General features: G+C 41.7%; 3 protein-coding genes across 6 annotated transcripts in view; 1 reads left to right on the top strand and 2 right to left on the bottom strand.

Annotated features, from left to right (window-relative positions):
* Positions 1-1920, top strand: part of LOC146454042 (DNA repair protein XRCC4-like) — a 14662-nt gene extending 12742 nt beyond the window's left edge. For all 3 annotated transcript variants that reach the window (XM_085095924.1, XM_085095923.1, XM_085095925.1), the window contains 2 exons: positions 111-215; positions 900-1920. In XM_085095924.1, coding sequence (XP_084952050.1) covers positions 111-215; positions 900-990 — 196 coding nt within the window. In that variant the 3' untranslated portion in view covers positions 991-1920. The remainder of the gene's footprint in view (positions 1-110; positions 216-899) is intronic.
* LOC146454041 (uncharacterized) lies at positions 1716-10175 on the bottom strand. Of its 2 annotated transcripts, XM_085095921.1 has the most exons (7): positions 10069-10175; positions 9015-9134; positions 7768-7966; positions 6010-6107; positions 4517-4823; positions 3906-4020; positions 1716-2867 (listed from the first exon to the last, which is right to left on the bottom strand). In XM_085095921.1, the coding sequence occupies exons 2-7, from the start codon at positions 9120-9122 to the stop codon at positions 2417-2419; spliced, it is 1278 nt and encodes a 425-aa protein (XP_084952047.1). In that variant the 5' UTR covers positions 9123-9134; positions 10069-10175; the 3' UTR covers positions 1716-2416. The 2 variants fall into 2 exon arrangements, with proteins under 2 accessions (XP_084952047.1, XP_084952048.1); XM_085095922.1 differs by lacking the exon at positions 10069-10175 and having other exon boundaries at positions 7768-7844; positions 9015-9136.
* A 2065-nt stretch (positions 10176-12240) lies between these two features.
* Positions 12241-17554, bottom strand: LOC146454040 (uncharacterized). Its single transcript, XM_085095919.1, has 5 exons — positions 16770-17554; positions 16117-16214; positions 15196-15505; positions 14159-14273; positions 12241-13886 (listed from the first exon to the last, which is right to left on the bottom strand). The coding sequence occupies exons 1-5, from the start codon at positions 16939-16941 to the stop codon at positions 13439-13441; spliced, it is 1143 nt and encodes a 380-aa protein (XP_084952045.1). The 5' UTR covers positions 16942-17554; the 3' UTR covers positions 12241-13438.
* Between the last annotated feature and the right edge of the window lie 288 nt (positions 17555-17842).

Genomic DNA, 17842 nt, shown 5'->3' with positions numbered 1-17842 from the left:
ACCGTTCGTTATCTGGTTCCTTAATGTAGTTCACCTTTGAACACTTGTTATGTTCAAACAAGTCTGCGTATTGCCTATTTTCTCTTCGTTGACATTTTTCTGCCGATTAGACGCCGTCGACGACAACCGAAGCCGAAGGAATCGCCAGCGGCCAAGCTTGTTTTACCCAAGGTGCCCTCGGTGAAAAAGACACCAAGCAGTTCCTCAGGGGAGAGGTGAGAGCAAATTTGTGCGCATGAAAAAAGCATATACATGTAGTGCGAGCAAGGTCCTTGCCTGGGCTTTGCGCGAGTGACTTCTATGACCAGCACAGTTACAAAACGAATCAGGCATTTGTAAAGGCGCTGCTACCTCATGCAATGTGTTATGCAACTTGCTCCACAACGGCTAAAAATGGTCGGTATTAAATGAATCGCGATTTTACCACTTAATCATCATTCTGAGTTCGTAGGGCAGGACCAAACTTATCAAAGGAACCGCATTGAGATTTTTTTTCAAAAAATGGCTACCTTTCACGAAAGTACGCTATACATTTTTACCACGGGGAAACGTTTCCTCCCTTCGTTTGTGCAATCATTTTTAGTTTTTGCGCTTCGAACGGTAAAAAATCCCGCAGACTCGTAGTGTACTTTCTCTAAGACCCGTAGCGGCAGGGAATCGTCATTTTTGAAAACCTTTTTATCCTTTTCTGAAACGACATGCGTACCGTGTAGTGCGAACTCTGCTTGTTAAAGAATATGCATTCGAGCAGTGGCTTTCAAAACAGCTGTTTTCCGTTCTGCCGTCGGCAACGGTCGGGACCTTCATTTTGAAGATCTCTTTAATTTAATTTTATTCGGAATGCAAATGCAAGGGATTAGCCGCAGTTGCCATATATATATTTTGCTTTTTTCTTTCAGTATAACTTCGTCTCGATCCCGCCTTCGTCACCGACCTTCAGACAAGTCCCCACCAGATGCTGACGATTTAATGGCTGAGATGGAGCTATGAAATTGAAAATCATTCAGCTTTGACTCGCTTGTGCAATTGGCTAAAGTTATTTAAGGTCAGAAAGTTACAACCTCTTTGACTTATCGGGGTTCAGAAATTGAACAGAGGGCACAGCACCCAAAAACTGTTGAGTGGAGGTAAAGTACCTCAATCATTTAATCATGGACCAGGAACATTGGTGATGTAAAGCATCTTCGTAAAATTGTTCGAGTCTTTGTTCATGTTGGTGCTATCATTTTGTCGAACAATACCCAGTGATAAACTGTATTATTAAAAACTGAATCATTGTATAATGCAATTCCAGGGATTTGATTGGCTTAGCGGCCATGGTATATTTGACAATTATTCCACGAGAGCGCGTTGGACATGAGATGATAGATAGTCAACGAGGCGCGAAGCGCCGAGTTGGCTATAATCATCTCATATCCAACAAGCGCGAGTGGAATAATTGTTTTATTAAAAACAATCAAGAAATATTGGTAGGCCTTGCTGATTTCCTTTTCAAGAGTAACCAGAAAACAATTTATGGTCGCTACTTCTCGGGCATGCATGGTATAATGGCTCATATACCATGGCTACTAAGCCAATCAAAACCCTGGAATTGCATTGTACAATGATCCAGTTTTTAATAATTGCTGTTATAGCATGCCCGAGAAATAGCGACCATTAAATTGTCTTCTGGTTCTTCTTGCAAAGCGAAATCAGCAAGATCTAGCAATATTTCTGGACTTATTTTAATTAAACAATTATTCCATTCACGCTGGTTGGATATGAGATGATTATAGCCAACTCGGCGCTGTGCGCCTCGTTGGTTATCATCATATCCAACGCACGCTCGTGGAATTATTTCTCCGGAGCTATTCACCCCGTACAATGAACCTTGATGAATGTTTCTTATCAATGTAGAAGTAAAGAATGGATGATGTTCCATGTTTGTTTGTCAATTTGGCTCGACAACTAGCAATCAACCTCAGGGCCCCGCTTCGTAAAGCTTCATTTTCTATCCGTTAGAGACAAAAGATCTATAATGAACAAAAATCCAGTGGCGTGCGCTAAAAGCAAGACCATAATAAAACAATTATCCTGCTCAATGTTTCAGAATATCGCCTGATTTAAGCCAACTCGGCCGATAGCCTCGTCGGCTGCGATACAAAAGTCGAACGGGATATGCGCGAGGAGGGGCGGGGAGGGGGGATGAGGCTCCTCTCTAAGCTAAAAAGCCGGTTTATAGAGCTTATTCCATAAGCTCGTTCTTAAGCTTAAAAATCAAAAGAATACTTTACCTTGAACGAGGCAAGAAGGGCTAATTTGAATATAAACATAAAGGAAATTAAAATGGAAGCCATTTTGGCATAAGGTTTCTTGGCTATCACAATAACAATCCTGCAGGCTGCAGTTAGACGTTTTTAAGAATGCATATATGTGGTCAATTTTTCACAATGTTCTGTTCCGGGCCAATGGGAAATGAAGCGGTCGTATTCTCGGTTCCAATCTCCGTAATAATCAGCGTATCGTGCTCCCTGTACCCGCCCGCTCCGGGATGTCCCTCGGGAACTACAATCATGGGCTCCATGGTGATCACCATACCAGGCTCTAAAACTGTGTCCACGTGTTCCAGGAACTCTAGGCCCCAGTCCCTTCCGTAGTAGTGACTAAGAACCCCCGTGGAGTGACCGTAGCCGATCACACGGTACTGCAGCATGTCGTGTTCCATGTAGATTTCATTCAGCTCCCGCGCAACATCGCTACAGCGCATGCCTGGCTTAACTATCTCCAGCCCCTTGCGGTGAACCTTGTTGTTGACTTCCCAGAGTTCCATGTGGCGGTCTGATGGCACGTGATCGTAGAATAGCGTCCGTTCCAAGGCTGAGTAATTGCTGTTGGTCGAAAAGAAAGAAATTGCTAAACTTATCGAAAAGTGACGGCAAAGAACACAACGCGTGCTTCGTAGTTTGTCAGCAAAAAGCAAGCAAAAGGAGGATTATACTTTCGGCGAAGGACGCTCCAAGCTAGTGGACGAACCACGAGAAGCATAACTGTTGAATTTTCGGACATGACCAAGCGAAATAACTTTTTTTGCCGAAATTCGTCTCACTACTGGCATCGTATTCGTTGGCCGGCGTCCGATGTTATTTGAGGCCCACTTAAACTGAAAAAAATCGGAGTAAATAACTCGAATAACACACACAAAAGAAAACAATTAACACTAGCACTTTACTTTGCGAGGTGACCTGACGGCATACTGGAAAGTCAAAAAATACAATAATTTACTTGTGTTTCGTTTGTTCTTCGTATCTTTCGGGGGGGGCCGCCATTTTGAACAATTAACGAAAGGTCGACGAGGATTAAGACCGAGTTTTCTTCGGAACGGTGTCGAAAATGTCTGACGATTTCCGAAACTTACAACTTGGTTCCAAGACCGAGCCTGAATTATTCAAAATAGCCTCAGCTCGCAGTATAGACACGAACTAGAACAAAGGGAAATAATCATTTTTTTTTTTGAGGACCCTGTGTTTTGCGTTAAAACAGAGTTAATCTGGCCAACTGAATTTCGTCAAAGGCAAATCACTGGTTGAAAAAAACCTTACGAACTTTAAACCATACTTGGATAAAATGGACGACTCCTTGGTCAACGTCTTGCATGAGAACCATAGTGATAAAATAAAGGAAAACAACTAACATTGTGATTTCTTTTTATTTTGGCCTAACCAAAGGTATTTGTGGATGGGTGGGGGTGGGGGCTTTTTTGTTCGCAAACCTGGGTGTTCGAATGTTTTTTTCCTCGGGGGAAGCGGGGGGAGGGGGTGATAAAATAACAATGCCTAGGGGGAGGGTGGGTACTAGGTACTGCTGGAATTGAAGGAAGGCGCTCAGGGATGCACTGAGACATCAAGGAAAATCACGAAGTCGCGTACCCTGCTATCATGGGAAAGCAGTTAAGACTGAGAATATCTCCCTTTTGAATCCGTCGACTTGTGGGAAAGTTATGAGCTCCGTCTGTATTCACACCTGACTGTAGCCAAGACCAAGCTGGAAATCAAGAATAAAAAACGAATTACTGTATAGCTTATGCTCAACTGGTTTACTGTGCGTGAAAAGCATTCACATTTCTTCAGGGAAACCGTCACAAAGGTGTCAAAAACATGTCAAACAGTCAGCGAACCTTTGTCACGTGGCAACGGTATAAAGCGCAGCAAAGCAAAACGTTCCGGGGTTTAACCTGGATTCAAAGCTTTCAAAACTTTGATAGTCGTTGTATTTCAATAAACAGTAACAAATGTCTTTAGAAGTTTGCGTTACACGGTCGATACATGGAAGTCTTGAAGCGAGGACCAGGGGAAAGGGGAGAAGTGTTTCCACGAATTTTGAGACTCGTTGCAGCTTGCAATGGCGGCTCTTGTGGGGGAATATATTATAAAACATTTGCATGTTAAGTGATTCTTTGGATTAAGCCTCGTGTGCAAGCCAGTTCTAGTTCAATACCGAGATTACGAATACCATCTATTATAAGGGGATGAAAACTTACTATCTCTGATATCGACTTGAGGAAACGCAGAGGATATTTCTCGCGCCATGGTACTATTTGCAGCAATAACGACCTCGAACTCCGGCACACCCTCATGTAGGGCCTTTATGGCGGCATAAGCCCCAAGCTCTGCTATCCGAGACCCCTGACGAACAATCTCAATTTCTTCTGCCGATTTGATTCTTCGAATCTGCATAGCCGCGTCTGCAACGTCTACGAACTTGGCCTGCGGTAATGCTTCTGAGAAACTCTGGAGGGATACTCCCAAATCCGGGAACTCTAAACCCACTGTCTTTGCAGATTGGAGCTGATGATATGAAAATAAGTTAGATTAGCGACAACACGATCTTAGGGGGTGTTTACAAGATACCGGCGCGACTTTCATTCTGGTACGAGTTCACTCCAGTTCCATCTTGTGACTCTGTATTCGTTAACATGGTACAAGCAGAAAATCTCATACTAGAGCGAGTCATACTGGTGCGAGTTCACTCCGGTAACTGTACCGGAGCGAGATTTTCTTTCCGGTACGAAAACTCATTCCGATGCAGGAAATCACTCTCTTGGGAGTCTGGAACGGGTAGAGCATGCTCATGATTCGACATCCAATCCAATATGGCGTCAGCTGGGCGTCACAAACACGTTTGTCGACATGAAGTGTCCATTCATGTAAACACGGTATGAAATCACAATGTCATACCGGTACAAACTCGCACCGGGGCGAGTTTTCACATGTAAACACCCCCTTATATGGTGTGTATGTATGTGTGTGTAAGGTTTGGAATAGTGGGGAGGGGAGGGGAGGACAATTTAGGGCCGACCTCGACGTCAAAAGTGTTAAATGCACTCTTCCAAACTCTTTGCTTACTGCTCTTCGATGAGACTGTGAGTGTCGAATCAAAACAACAGTTATGTTTGTTTTTTGAGCACGCATATCTAGAACTGATGGTACGCGGGGCGATTTTAAATGCGTTGTAATGCCGTTGAGGGAAAATGGAAAATCGTCAGTGAAAATCATCCACGTGCAATATAGCGCGTGGATAATGTGTGAGAAAACATATTGCAACTTTTTGAATTGTCTACAAACTTTTTTTTTTTTTTTTTTTTTATTGAATTGTTTACAAACTTGCAACACAGTTTAAGTAATCACCGAATCAGGCAAAATCGTTCGCTGGAACTCCTACGTGCGCTATTGATTGCACGGTGTCGATTTTAACAACTACAACCGTTAACGTTATATAGGAGACTACCGGCATAACAAGTGTAGAACACTCGCTTGGCTTAACAGAGAGGCACCAGGAATCTTTGTAGCTCTTCTTTATTATTTAAGGACTGGTTCTTCACTGTATTAACTCTACAACAATTGTACTCAATTCTACATCTTTTTCCACAAGTATCACTCAAATCACGCCTTACTTTATAGTGTGCTGTAAACATGTTTACGACTGTAATTCAACCAAGGCCGTTAGCTTCACAACACAAGTACCTGCCTTTACCTGTTGCTGAACGGCGTAGAAAAAATTATCCTTTTGCCAGTTGGTATAACTTATGTTGTCACCGGTTGTACGTCTCCATGGGTATCCGTAGTCAACCGCTGTCAAAAAAGAAAAAAAGTAACAAATGAAATAAAGGGCGCTTTCCATTTGCTGTAATGCACCAGTCAATTGAAATCCCCCCCCCCCCCCCCGATCCCCGGGACATAGCGGGGATTTAACGCGGCCGCAGCCGTGATTTAACTCTCATTTAACAACGCGTTGGCCCCGGGGAACGGGGAAATTAACAAAATGTCGGTTTGACCGGGGCCATTGACCGGAAGCGGGGAAATCAGCGGGGATTTAACATGAAGGAACATTAAGCCGAGCCCTTGCCCTTCTTATTTTTGTGATTTTAAATAGAAACAGTCACAAACGTTTCCATAACTAGGTATGTGACTTAGTTTAATTTAATTAGATAGATAATTAAATGGAGCTTATTTTACGAGACGTTTGATTTACGGCGGGTACACGTACTAGAATCGGATTGGAATTTAGTCACTCAAGATGGCATATTCCGCGTCCTGAGTGGCTCGTTAGCAACGGTTTCGTGTCGTTATCCAAGAAGACTGGATGCACAGGACGAGCAACCCGATGCAAGACAAGACCTCAACTCGAATCACAGCGGTAAGAAATGAGCTCGTTATATGACTGTGCTGAACCACCTGTGCCGGTTTGATACTAAATCTACAATGTGCTGACAATTGAAAAATTTGATGATAACACGCTAAATTGTTACCTCCGTCACAATGTCGATTTTTACCGACAAACCCAAACTGATTTGTATTTTATTTGGTTCTGTGGTACGGTACTGATGCCCTCCTATACGGGGCTTTTAACAGTCTACTTAACCCCGGGGGCGGGGAAAATGAGCAGTGTTTTAAAACTGGGCCAATGTTACTGAAATTCCCCGCTATATCCCGGGTTCGGGGGGCCAGGGCCCGGTTGTTGGAAAGCCGATTAACGCTAATCCACGATTAAAAGTTAATCGAGGTTTTCATCTCGCTCGTTTAAAATGGTTTAAAAGGCTAATTTCAAGCTAAAGGTTAAGAAAAGTCTAAGGCAAAACCGACTGACAAAAATCTTTTGGGAGAATGGTCATTAACTATTAATTAGACTCGCATCAAAGTTCATGTTAATCCGGGATTAGCTTAATCGGGCTTTCAGCAACTGGGCCCGGGGTTTCAATTGACTGAACCGTAACTGGCGGGCCACTGACCGGTCAATTCTGACAAATGGAAAGCGCTCAAAATGTGCTCGTGGGCTCAATTCTCGTCCGGGACTCAGCAGAGAGGTTTGCTTTGTCCACGAACGCTCATGACATTCGGAATACCGCACATCATATTTACTCACCAAATACTCGGTATCCAAATCTAGCGGATGCTCCCACTTTTTCTCTACCTACAACGCCTGGATGCCGACGGCGAGTTTTGAGTTTTACTACACATACTTCATACATACATAGCTACTTCAGATACTACAATTACTCTACAAATACTACAGGTACTAACAGGACTACATAGCACCCTGCGGAGATACTGATGTTCACTGTATTGTACAGTGCTATGGGTACAGTATGGGGTGTGACTCGAGACAGATACGTAGTCTTACACCATGTGCTAGCAGCAAATGTGATGACGACGACAGAGCCGATTGTCCTAATTGCGCTCATCTCCCATTCCCACCCCACTAATATTAGAGTGAAGATTGTCACATACTTACATGGTGTAATGGTAACTGCCTTTTCATCTGTGACGATCAAACCGTATTGTCGCCCCATCGAGCAGTACAGGAAATCACTGAAATAGTATATGTTGTGATACGATGTAAATACGCATGCGTCCATTCCTTCCTGTTCCATGTGGCTGCGGATTCTGCTCAGACGGCGATCCATTTCTTTTGGAGAATAGAGTTGCTTCGACTTAAAAAGCAGAACAGTGTAGAGTAAGACATTTAATCTTTTGGATGAGTATGATTTAGACGAATAGTAATTTTCCAAATAATGTGTTCTTGTGCTTTCGATGAGACTAAATGGGGATAAATTGTTTGCCACTGTAATTAGGTTTGGCAAACTGAAGAGAACACAGTAGACAATACTAGAAGGAAGCTTATTATTATTATTATTATTATTATTATTATTATTATTATTATTATTATTATTATTATTATTATTATTATTATTATTATTATTATTATTATTATTATTTGGGAAAAGCAGATCTTAGTAAGGGCTACTGGACTCCAGAAATAAAGTTGGGGGTAGTGGGGCATTTTTTAGAGACAATTAAGCAACAATTATTAAAAACAGTAAAATGCAAAACAGTATATAGCGTCTTCTTTCAAATTGAAGCATTTTTTCTACGAAAAATGCATGGTTACCCCCAGTTTTCCTTTTGGGATACTAAGAGCACTGCCAAGTTCTGCTTTCTCCGCATAGTTTAAAACTGCGTATAAATATCCCTGTATTAGTAGGCACCACCCATAGCAAACCCGATTATCTCGAGATTCGCAGTAACACGTCAATGCAGAGATCAACGTAGCCCGTCTCTAGCCGCCGATTCTTCGATCTTTTGTGAAAAATACGATTGACAGTCTGACGCGCTTAGCACTTTACCAGCGACACTCCGCATAAAAGTAGTACTTCCTCTTCAATAGTGCAAGCACGAGTATTTTGGCAAGGAGCGCCTTCTTATTGAATTCCAAAATCTAAGTCAAAAGACTTGTATCTTTATTAAGGGCATACAGTGAACAGTTGGACGGTAAACGTTTATAGCTTAGCATTTAATACCGATAAAATTGTCGGAAGGGTTAGGCTGTGAGGCTAAACCGTTTTTAGATTTTCGAGAGGGTGGTGGTGGTTTTCACCTAAGTGTTTGGCAGACATTTTTCGAGATGTCAAACTCGACCACAACAACCACAAGCTAACCAAACCCGTACGAGCGGCGAATTAGTTAATTAATTGTACGTACCTTTTCGCCATTGTGAAGTTTGAGTGTACGCGGGAAGTAATCGTGTTTAGCGCGCCGAAATGATGGCGCTACAAATTTGCTTAGCTTGTGCAAAAGCGACGATCTCATTGCGTTCGGAATCTGAAAAAAAAAAAAAAAAAAATATATATATATATATATATTGGAAGTCATTATTGAACAGGATGAAAAACAAGCAAACAAACAAAAACCAAAAGGGGGACCTGACTAAAACGATATTTCATCGCAGGTATAAAGATGTCCGTGTACCAAATCCCGTTCCCGATTTCCTGTCCTCGATTTTGCATTCCATCTTCCCGTTCCAGATTTTGCAGTCTCTTTGTACTTCAAGAACGCTTGCTCAGGGTCTGTATAATACCGTATTTGTTTTTCTTTCAGAAAAATGAGCAACTTCAAAAAATTGCATATTTATGACTTAAAATGGTATTTTATTGTACATGATTCAATAAATTACGACAGTTCGTGAGATAGACCAGTTCTCTGTCGCAACAAAACTGCCAGTTTATCGATGAAATTTAATCAATCTCGTTAAAAGGTAGCGTGATAATCAGACCAGCACGCAATGCCGAAACAACGGACCGAATATACAGCCGAAGTCGTAGGGCAACCAGAGCCGACTCAAACATGTCAAAGAGGAATGGTTTCCTCATTACAAATGATTTGAAACAGAAAGAATTGTCGCTTGATGGTTGTATGCAAAAATATCTTGATTCGATTGTTTAATATCGGTGGATATCTGTTCGGAAGGCCTCGTGAGACATTAACTTGTCTAGTTACTTATCTTTTCATAATAGGCATTCGAACAGACCATAGTGTATTAGCTATTGCAAATATGCCTTTAAAAGGCTACTAAACGATTTGGGAACACAGGAGACACCATTTTAAGTGTTTTGTATCAGGCTGCCCCTGGCCCTGATAGTAATCAAAGATATGTATTGTCTATATATGCAAACTACTTCAAACTTTTAAATTAAACACGGTGTAGCAAGGAAGCAAAAATTTAACCTATTGGCGGGACAAAAATGCATCGACCTACCTTATTCGTTTGAGCAAAGTGAAGAAACTTGTTGCATGTGAAGGCACAAATCCCCACTACACAACCGTCAAACGACTTTGTGTTCCAAGCTCCATAGGTGTTGCGTTACATATAAGGCTGTTGCTTGTGCATAAATTAGGCGGTGCTTTAAATTTGCGCAGACGGTACAGGCGTTCTGTTTGTGAGGTATTTTATTGATGAAAAGTTAGGTTGTTTGTTTTGTATACTAGGCTTTTAAGAGTTTTTCGTATTCCTTCAATTAAATCTTATTATTCTTTTTATTTTCTGATTTGCCTCCTTAGCAGCATGAACAAGTTTGAACGACAACTGACTACAATACCGTGAATTACAATGGAAACCGATGACCGAAACAGAGACACGATTTAATGCAAATTTTCAGAGCAGCGAGAAAACATTTTAAAAGCGAGAGATAAAACAAATGCAAAGTTTTCCACCAGTCCTCGATCTCCCTCATTATTTGAGCTCAACGAGAAACATGAATCCGGAAATCAACTTCTTTGAAACACTTCGTTTGAATTCCCAGGTCCTTTTCAGTCCCTTTTTAGAATACAAAAACGGTTGAGATTGTGCACCCATCACACCGCGCAAACTGGGAGCTGGGGGGAAGAGGAGGGGGGTTGGTTCTCCAAACCCTGACCGTATATAGGGGATGAACCCCCCTCCCCCCGCCCCGGGTCATCGGGACCTTAAGATTTGAGTATGATAGAGTAAAAGTACGACTTTTAGATTCCACCGGCCCAGCACAAGATTCGAGTGACAACTGATTACTTAAAGCATGCAATCTGCATGGATTTGAAATGTCGTACTTGTGCTTGATCTCGTAAACTCGTAGTCGACTCCCAAGGCCTCTATTTTGTGCATCCGTATTACAACCGTCTACCTCAAACACGCGCGCCCCATCCTATGGCCAAAATTAAATAAACGCCTTCTTCAATTAAGATGGGGGTAAACGTAAATTTGAATGGAATTTTAAGAGGTTTGAAGAAGAGATAAAAGAAAGAAAATGATTTTTGAAACACCAACAGACAGTTGATACCCACACAAGAGTACCCCAGGTTTCTAGTGGACTAACTTGGTATCCGTCTATTAATTATTAACTACAAATTAAAATTTTAAAACTTCACTAAATCTACAATATTTCTTATTACTTGGGCTTCCCACTGGGAGACCAAGTTGAAAATTGCCCTTCGTTTATTTATTTATTTATTTTTTCTTCCTCATTCAGTCACAAATCGCCGTCTGGGCCTTAAAACGCATGCGCAGGTAATCTTGTCGCTGCATGGGTTTGCAAGGATCGGACATTTATTTAGTCGTCGATTTTCGCGTTTTCCGAAGGAAAACACAACTTTTCGAAGTGGTTCATCGAAAAAAGACCTACTAAGGAATACTCAACAGTTTCGATAGCGGAAATCCGAGAAATAACGGCGAAGAAACTGTGCATCGAGTACAAATTGTTGTTTTATCCAGGCGACGAGTTAGCGGAGCGCGGACATCTCAAATCTTTATTGAGGCCACGGACTTTCTACGAAATTTTTGAGAACTCCTGGGAATTCAACAAAAAATTACAGGTTTGATCGTGAATTTGTACTGAAATACTATTCTAGTTGATCGATTCTTTATATTCTTAACAGTTTTTGCGAAAATTTGAAAAACGTGCCACGCACGGGTTGATAAATTTCGCGTCTCTCGTTTGGCATTTAGAATTATAAGCGTTTCTTTCTTAGGCGTAAACAAAGACTTTTCTAAATAAATTTTTCCTTTAGGAAAGCATTGTCTGTTTTTCTTCCTAGTTTAATTGACAAAACGTGACAACTGCGTAATCTTGCGTAAACAATAAATTCTCAAAACACCCCACAACATAGATTCACGGGATAAGTAGAGAGTTTAATGATTGTTTGAAACGTAGTGAACGAGATATTTCCATTAAACCGATTTTAAGCGGCGTGGAAACGGCTTTCAGGTTTAACCCACGCCCCTGCTTTATCTCCCCAAATTTGAAATTTTAAAAAACGCCCCGGGCGCTAATACCAGGATTTGCAGAGAGTGAATAGATTAAAAAAATCCACATATTTGAACTCTACATACAACTTATTTGTACCAAGACCATGTACTGAAGCTGGAAAAAACAGCTTCCACTATAGAGGGGTGGTTCTCTGGAATAGTCTGCCTGGTAAGGTCAAAGGTCAGACAAGCTTGAACTCATTTTTATTACATCTGCAATTTATTCGTATATATTAAGACCTTAGTCTCCTATTTATACATCATAGTTCTAATTATCTCCTGTTGTATGCTTTATTTTATGTTTTCCATATTGTATTATACTTGTAATTTATTCATATGTCCTTTAAAAGACTTAATACTCCCATTTTCCATATTGTACGACTTATTGTATCTTTTACACGGCTCTCTGGAAGAGCATTTTTGTCAAAGGGATTCCGTGTTTAAATAACTAAAAAATGATGATGATAATCAGATGGTAGAGCATTGCATCGCAATGGCGGACGTCGAACCCCGTTGAAGCCTGATTTGTTTTTTCTTCTGCCTTTCTTTGAAAAGATTTTGTGGAGTCCAAATATATGAATTTCGTATATTTCACTTTTGGACTCGCTGTAGGTAGTGCCTGGCAAATTTTGAAACGCTGTGACAATAAAAATAGGCAAGCCTTTGACAAGCCAAGCTCAGCTAGTAATGTAAACTATCAAAAGTCGTCCATCATCTTCGTCTTCGAAACAATCTCCGCTTTCACAGAAGATGCGACATTTTGAAAAAATTGAAGAAGATCATGGTGATGAGATTCGCCAGTATATCAGTACGAGTAAAAGCCACACAATATACTCCTAAGCAAACACAACAACACATTAATTCAAAAAGCTGTAAGTATTAATTTAAAAGTTTTACTTCTACTTTCTGCTCGGAAAAGAGCTGACATATACTGAATAAATATTATTTTTTTTGTAGAAGCCAATTAATAGTCAAAAACAACCCGGCTTGTTTAGAGACTTAGAAGCCACGGGCAAGTATATAACAGCAACGATATTGTGATATCGCTGTGTATATATCGATTATCAAGATACCACGATTTCGCAATATCGATTGCAGGATATCGATATCACGATATCGTGGCTTAAAATTTCTTAAGTGCCTACCACGTAGGCCACTATCATAATATATTTTCAAAGAGTTTCGGGCCAAATAATCAGATCAGTGGATGGTGGATGTAAAAACAAAAATGTGTGCGGTTGTGTTGCCTCCGGTAAACACCACTGTTACAATGATTACGTCTAAAAGTTTGCAAGATATCACACGTAACTCTAAAGAAGTTACGATCAAGAGTTTGACTTCACAGCGATTAATTTTTGATTATATTGTGCTCAGGCCCAAATGGAAACTTAGTAATGTCCTCACTCTCCGTGTCCTTGACAACCAATATGTCATGCTCCCTGTATCCCCCAGCCCCAGGTTCCCCCTCGGGGATGGTTATCATCGGCTCCATGGAAACCACCATATTAGGCTGTAAGACTGTGTCTATATCCTCGCGAATTTCCAACCCTGCCTCGCGGCCGTAATAGTGACAGAGAACGCCGAAGGAATGCCCGTAACCAAACGTGCGGTACTTCAACAAGCCATGTTCAAGGAACAGCTCATTCAGTTCTTTCGCTATGTCGCTGCAGCGCGCGCCCGGCTTTATCAGTTCAAGGCCTCGGCGGTGAACCTTGCAGTTGATTTCCCAGAGTTCCATATGGCGGTCTGTTGGCACGTGATCAAGAAACAGTGTGCGTTCGAGGGCCGTGTAGTATCTAAAGCAAACAAAAGGGAACAAGACTAGTGGAATCAAATTTGAAGTGTACTTTACCCCAAAAAGATGTATATCTAGCAAATTTTGTTCCAGAATTCCATTTCTTTTCACTTTCGTCATCCTAAAAGTCGGTGATGGGTAGCCTTCACCACATTAGCTAAACAGCAGTAACACATCACGAAGGAAGTTCTTCCAAAAAAACCATAAAACCTCCATCAAGCGCTCCTGTCCAAAACGCAGGCATACTAATACTCAAAACTTACGACGACTTACCCTGCTATCATAGGGAAGCAGTTTAGACTGATAATGTCTCCTTTTTGTAACCGACGAGTCGTCACTGGGTTATGAGCTCCGTCCGTGTTTATTCCCGACTGAAACCAGGTCCACGCTAAACAAACAAAGCAACAGTGATGTGAAAAAGACGGGGGAGGGGGTCGAGGGGGAAATGGGCGACGTGGGGGATGGGGAAGGGCTACAGAAGGTGAATAGAGACCTTAAGCAGCGACGACCGGCGAGTTGGGGAGAAATGATTTCGTGACGAGCCAAAAGAGCGTCCGCGAGGGAGGCTACTTCAAAGGCGTTTGTCTTCTTAAAGCCAATCTCGTACCCAGAGTCTTCAGGCTTTTTGGTCAGCGGGGCAACGCCGGGAAGACTCTGGGGACATCGAAAAAATTCAATTTTTTTGATTGGCTGTTCCGTAACGGTTGCCATTGTTTTACCGCAGAAATCCTGCGGTAATAAAATTCGATGTCCCCAAAGTCTTCCCGGCGTTGCCCCGCTGACCAAAAAGCCTGAAGACTCTGGGTACGAGATTGTCTTAAAGCGTGAGAAGTGCGATGAGAGCTTGGGAACGAGCACGAAGCGAGAGCGGGAACAATACAGCCAGCAACCAGACGCGAGGCAGAAGACTGAACTAATTTTCATCACTTCATATTTTCATGCTAGAAAAGAGTCTGACAACGGACAAAAGGAGAGAGTGGAGGCTTTACAACCAACGATCAGGGAGCAGGTAGCTGATAGAAGTAAATCAGATCATATATTTCACTTACTTCTATACGGGGATATTGTGAATTCACGAAATGACAAGCTCCCAGTTTGCTTGGTAACTCATTTGGTAGAGCACTGCACCGGTATCGCAGAAATTCTAATCAATTTCAAGCCCGAATGTTTTTGAGGCTTTCGTTTCGCACCTGCTTAAGTTGCATACATAAATGCGACGGTCTCTCATTCTCCAATTCTTTCATCCGCAGTTCAAATGTATTAATTTCGTATACTTCACAAGATCGAATGAAAATTTAAAGCCAACTTACTGTCTCTTATTTCACTGTGTGGATAAGTGGCGGCAATTTCCCTCACCATTGCATCAGTGGAGGCCAGGGCAATCTCGTGTTCTGCTGCACCCTCTTTCATTGCCTTGACAACAGCTTCCCCTCCAAGATCACCGATCCGAGCGCCATTCTTGATCACTTCTATCTCTTCCTGGGACTTAAACATGCGCATTTTCATGGTCGGCTGACCCACGTCTACGAATTTGGCATTCGGCAAGGCGTCGGCAAACTTTCGATGGTTGTCGAAAGTGACGAAGTCAAATTCGAGACCGACGTTCTTAGCATCTCCAACCTTGGAAGAAAAGCACGTGGTTTCAAATTAAATAAAATAAATAAATAAAAATAAATAATTTTTAAGGAGGAAGCACCCGTCACGTAAAAACGTGGTTTTCAGGGAGGTCCTCCATTAAAGTAAAAATATTAAAATCTAGAGAAAAAGAAAATAAACACGCACTAGCCTAAAAACTATTTACAAATGATTATCTATGAACAATAAGGCGTTTATCTAGAAATATTTATCGATTAAAAGCCTTGTAATGTTTTTCTTAAACAACCCCTTCTCGTTGGCTTTAAATTAAATTACTGGGGTCAACCCATTATATCGAACATCGACTATCTTCTCGAATCCTCCGCTGCCCCCATCTAAAACCCCTTATTGTTGGCTTTGCCATTTTCAATATAGTCCATTCCACTCTCAGGTAGAGGGAACGGTCAAACAAAATGCTACCAGTGATTTTTTGTGGCTTAAATTAGCATCGCCTTATTTCGAACTGTCACACCTTTGACACTACAAAAAGTCATGTAGGTCTCCTTGATATAACTAAACGACAAAGGAAATGGCGTTACAAACTATATTATTACGAGATAAAATGGTAATTAAAGAAAAAATTGAATACCACAAACCAGTTTTTTCACTGCATAAAAGTAGTTGTCTTTTTGCCAGTCCGTGTAGACGATATTGTCTCCAAATGTGCGGCGCCTTGGTTGACCGTAATCAATGCCTTCAAGAAAACAAAACATAAGAAAACCAGAAGTAACAAGAGGCCACAACGCAAATTACGCGCAATGCTGACTCGTACGGGACATCTGAATTAAACAATGCGTTCGACTTCACCCCTGAAAAAATGGCCGCAAAGAAGTAGAATCGCGCGCGTTTCAGCAAAAGGAAAAAAATAAACTTAAAAAAAAAAAACCAGGAAGACACTTAACAGTCAGTTAAGACTGACAACTCTTTGGCCCTGAGATACCGGGTCGAATTGGAATTTAGAAATGTTGGTTTTTGAGGAGAGGGGAAAGCCGAAGAAGCCGGAGAAAAAACTCTCGGAGCAAGGACAAGAACAACAAACTCAACCCAGATATAACGCCGAGTCCGAGAATCGAGCCCGGGCCACATTATATTGGTGGGAGGCAAGTGCTCTCACCACTGCGCCATTCCTGCTCCCCAAACAAACAATATCAAACTAAAAATAGCGCAATGTCGTTGCAAGTAGCCCCCCTAACCCTCAACTGAAAACCGCTCTAAAAACAATTACTCAACCAAAACAGAATAACATTACCAGCAGAAACGCTGACTGTCTTGTCTGGTGTAACAATGAAAGCATAAGGGCGTCCAAAGTAACAGTACAGGAAGTCGCTGAAATAGTGGATGTTATGGTAGGACGTAAATACGCATGCGTCAAGTTGGTCTGTCTCCATGTGTCGGCGTACCATATCCAGGCGACGCTGCATCTCCTGCGCTGAAAATGTTGGTCGGTTTCACCTGGAAATCGTGAAGCACTTTGTGAATAACTGTGTTCATTTGATGTAATTCCAACCTTAGAGTACGTAGAGGAAATATTATTTTAAAAGAAGGGACATTCAAATCAAAGCTATGGAACAATAAACAAGGGGGCTAATTACTAACGTAACAGTGGGGCTGCGTCGGGGGGGGGGGGGGGGGGTGAGGGGCGAGAACGTCTAATTTGGGGGCTGAGACGCCTGGACGTTACCGTTCTTATCTTTTTGGCAATTTGAGCTTGCTTATGTTCTTAAGTTACCTGTTATAATTAGTATTTCAATAAATCTATGCGGACGTGACCAAGACACCTATCAAAGTGCAATATGTGCCGTAATGTGGTGTCAAGTTGCTTGTGACATGCTCTGTTGCGTGGCTTACATGTACACTCTAGTGCTGGGTACAAGATGTCGCGGCAGCCAGCTCTCGGTAAATTAGGCTTTACGAAAAGTCTCGACCACAGAGGTTCGTATTCCGTATTCCGTATTTGACTGTTCATTTTAAAAAAAAATTTTAAAAATAAGTGTTCTTAACTGACTCTAAGCCTGTGTCACCTCTAGTTCACCTCAGCCTCAACGTTCTTATAAAAAAAAAGGTTCTCATAAAAGAAGAGTGCATTTGGTTTATGAGCTGAGTTGACAAGGCAATTTGACCACTCGATTCGCTCTGACCAAAGGGTTAGCGATCGAAACGTCATCTCCCGATCGTCCTTACGGTGACCAAATTAGCTACTTATCAACTCAGTTTATAAAACCCAATATTCTATGGAACAATACTTTGCTGGGCCGAGTTTTATTCAGTATTCGGCACACGCCGTCCTTCTAAGTCTTGAGCCTGTGGATAAATGGGACCTAC

The sequence above is a fragment of the Pavona decussata genome, unplaced genomic scaffold (genome assembly GCF_977016875.1).
Source record: "Pavona decussata unplaced genomic scaffold, jaPavDecu1.1 SCAFFOLD_317, whole genome shotgun sequence".
Taxonomy (NCBI): Eukaryota; Metazoa; Cnidaria; class Anthozoa; order Scleractinia; family Agariciidae; genus Pavona; species Pavona decussata.
The sequence above is the reverse complement of the archived record's forward strand: the minus strand, read 5'-3'. Positions and strand labels throughout refer to the sequence as shown.

What these genes read in the sequence shown, in the direction of transcription:
- LOC146454041 (XM_085095921.1), bottom strand. Translation starts at nt 9,122, where the DNA reads ATGAGATCGTCGCTTTTGCACAAGCTAAGCAAATTTGTAGCGCCATCA. An exon ending in AACTTCACAATGGCGAAAAG is followed by an intron (nt 7,967 to 9,014) that starts GTACGTACAATT and finishes CTGCTTTTTAAG; the next exon opens with TCGAAGCAACTCTATTCTCC. An exon ending in TCTACGCCGTTCAGCAACAG is followed by an intron (nt 4,824 to 6,009) that starts GTAAAGGCAGGT and finishes TCATATCATCAG; the next exon opens with CTCCAATCTGCAAAGACAGT.
- LOC146454040 (XM_085095919.1), bottom strand. Translation starts at nt 16,941, where the DNA reads ATGCAGCGTCGCCTGGATATGGTACGCCGACACATGGAGACAGACCAA. An exon ending in GACAGTCAGCGTTTCTGCTG is followed by an intron (nt 16,215 to 16,769) that starts GTAATGTTATTC and finishes GTTTTCTTGAAG; the next exon opens with GCATTGATTACGGTCAACCA. An exon ending in TTTATGCAGTGAAAAAACTG is followed by an intron (nt 15,506 to 16,116) that starts GTTTGTGGTATT and finishes TTTTCTTCCAAG; the next exon opens with GTTGGAGATGCTAAGAACGT.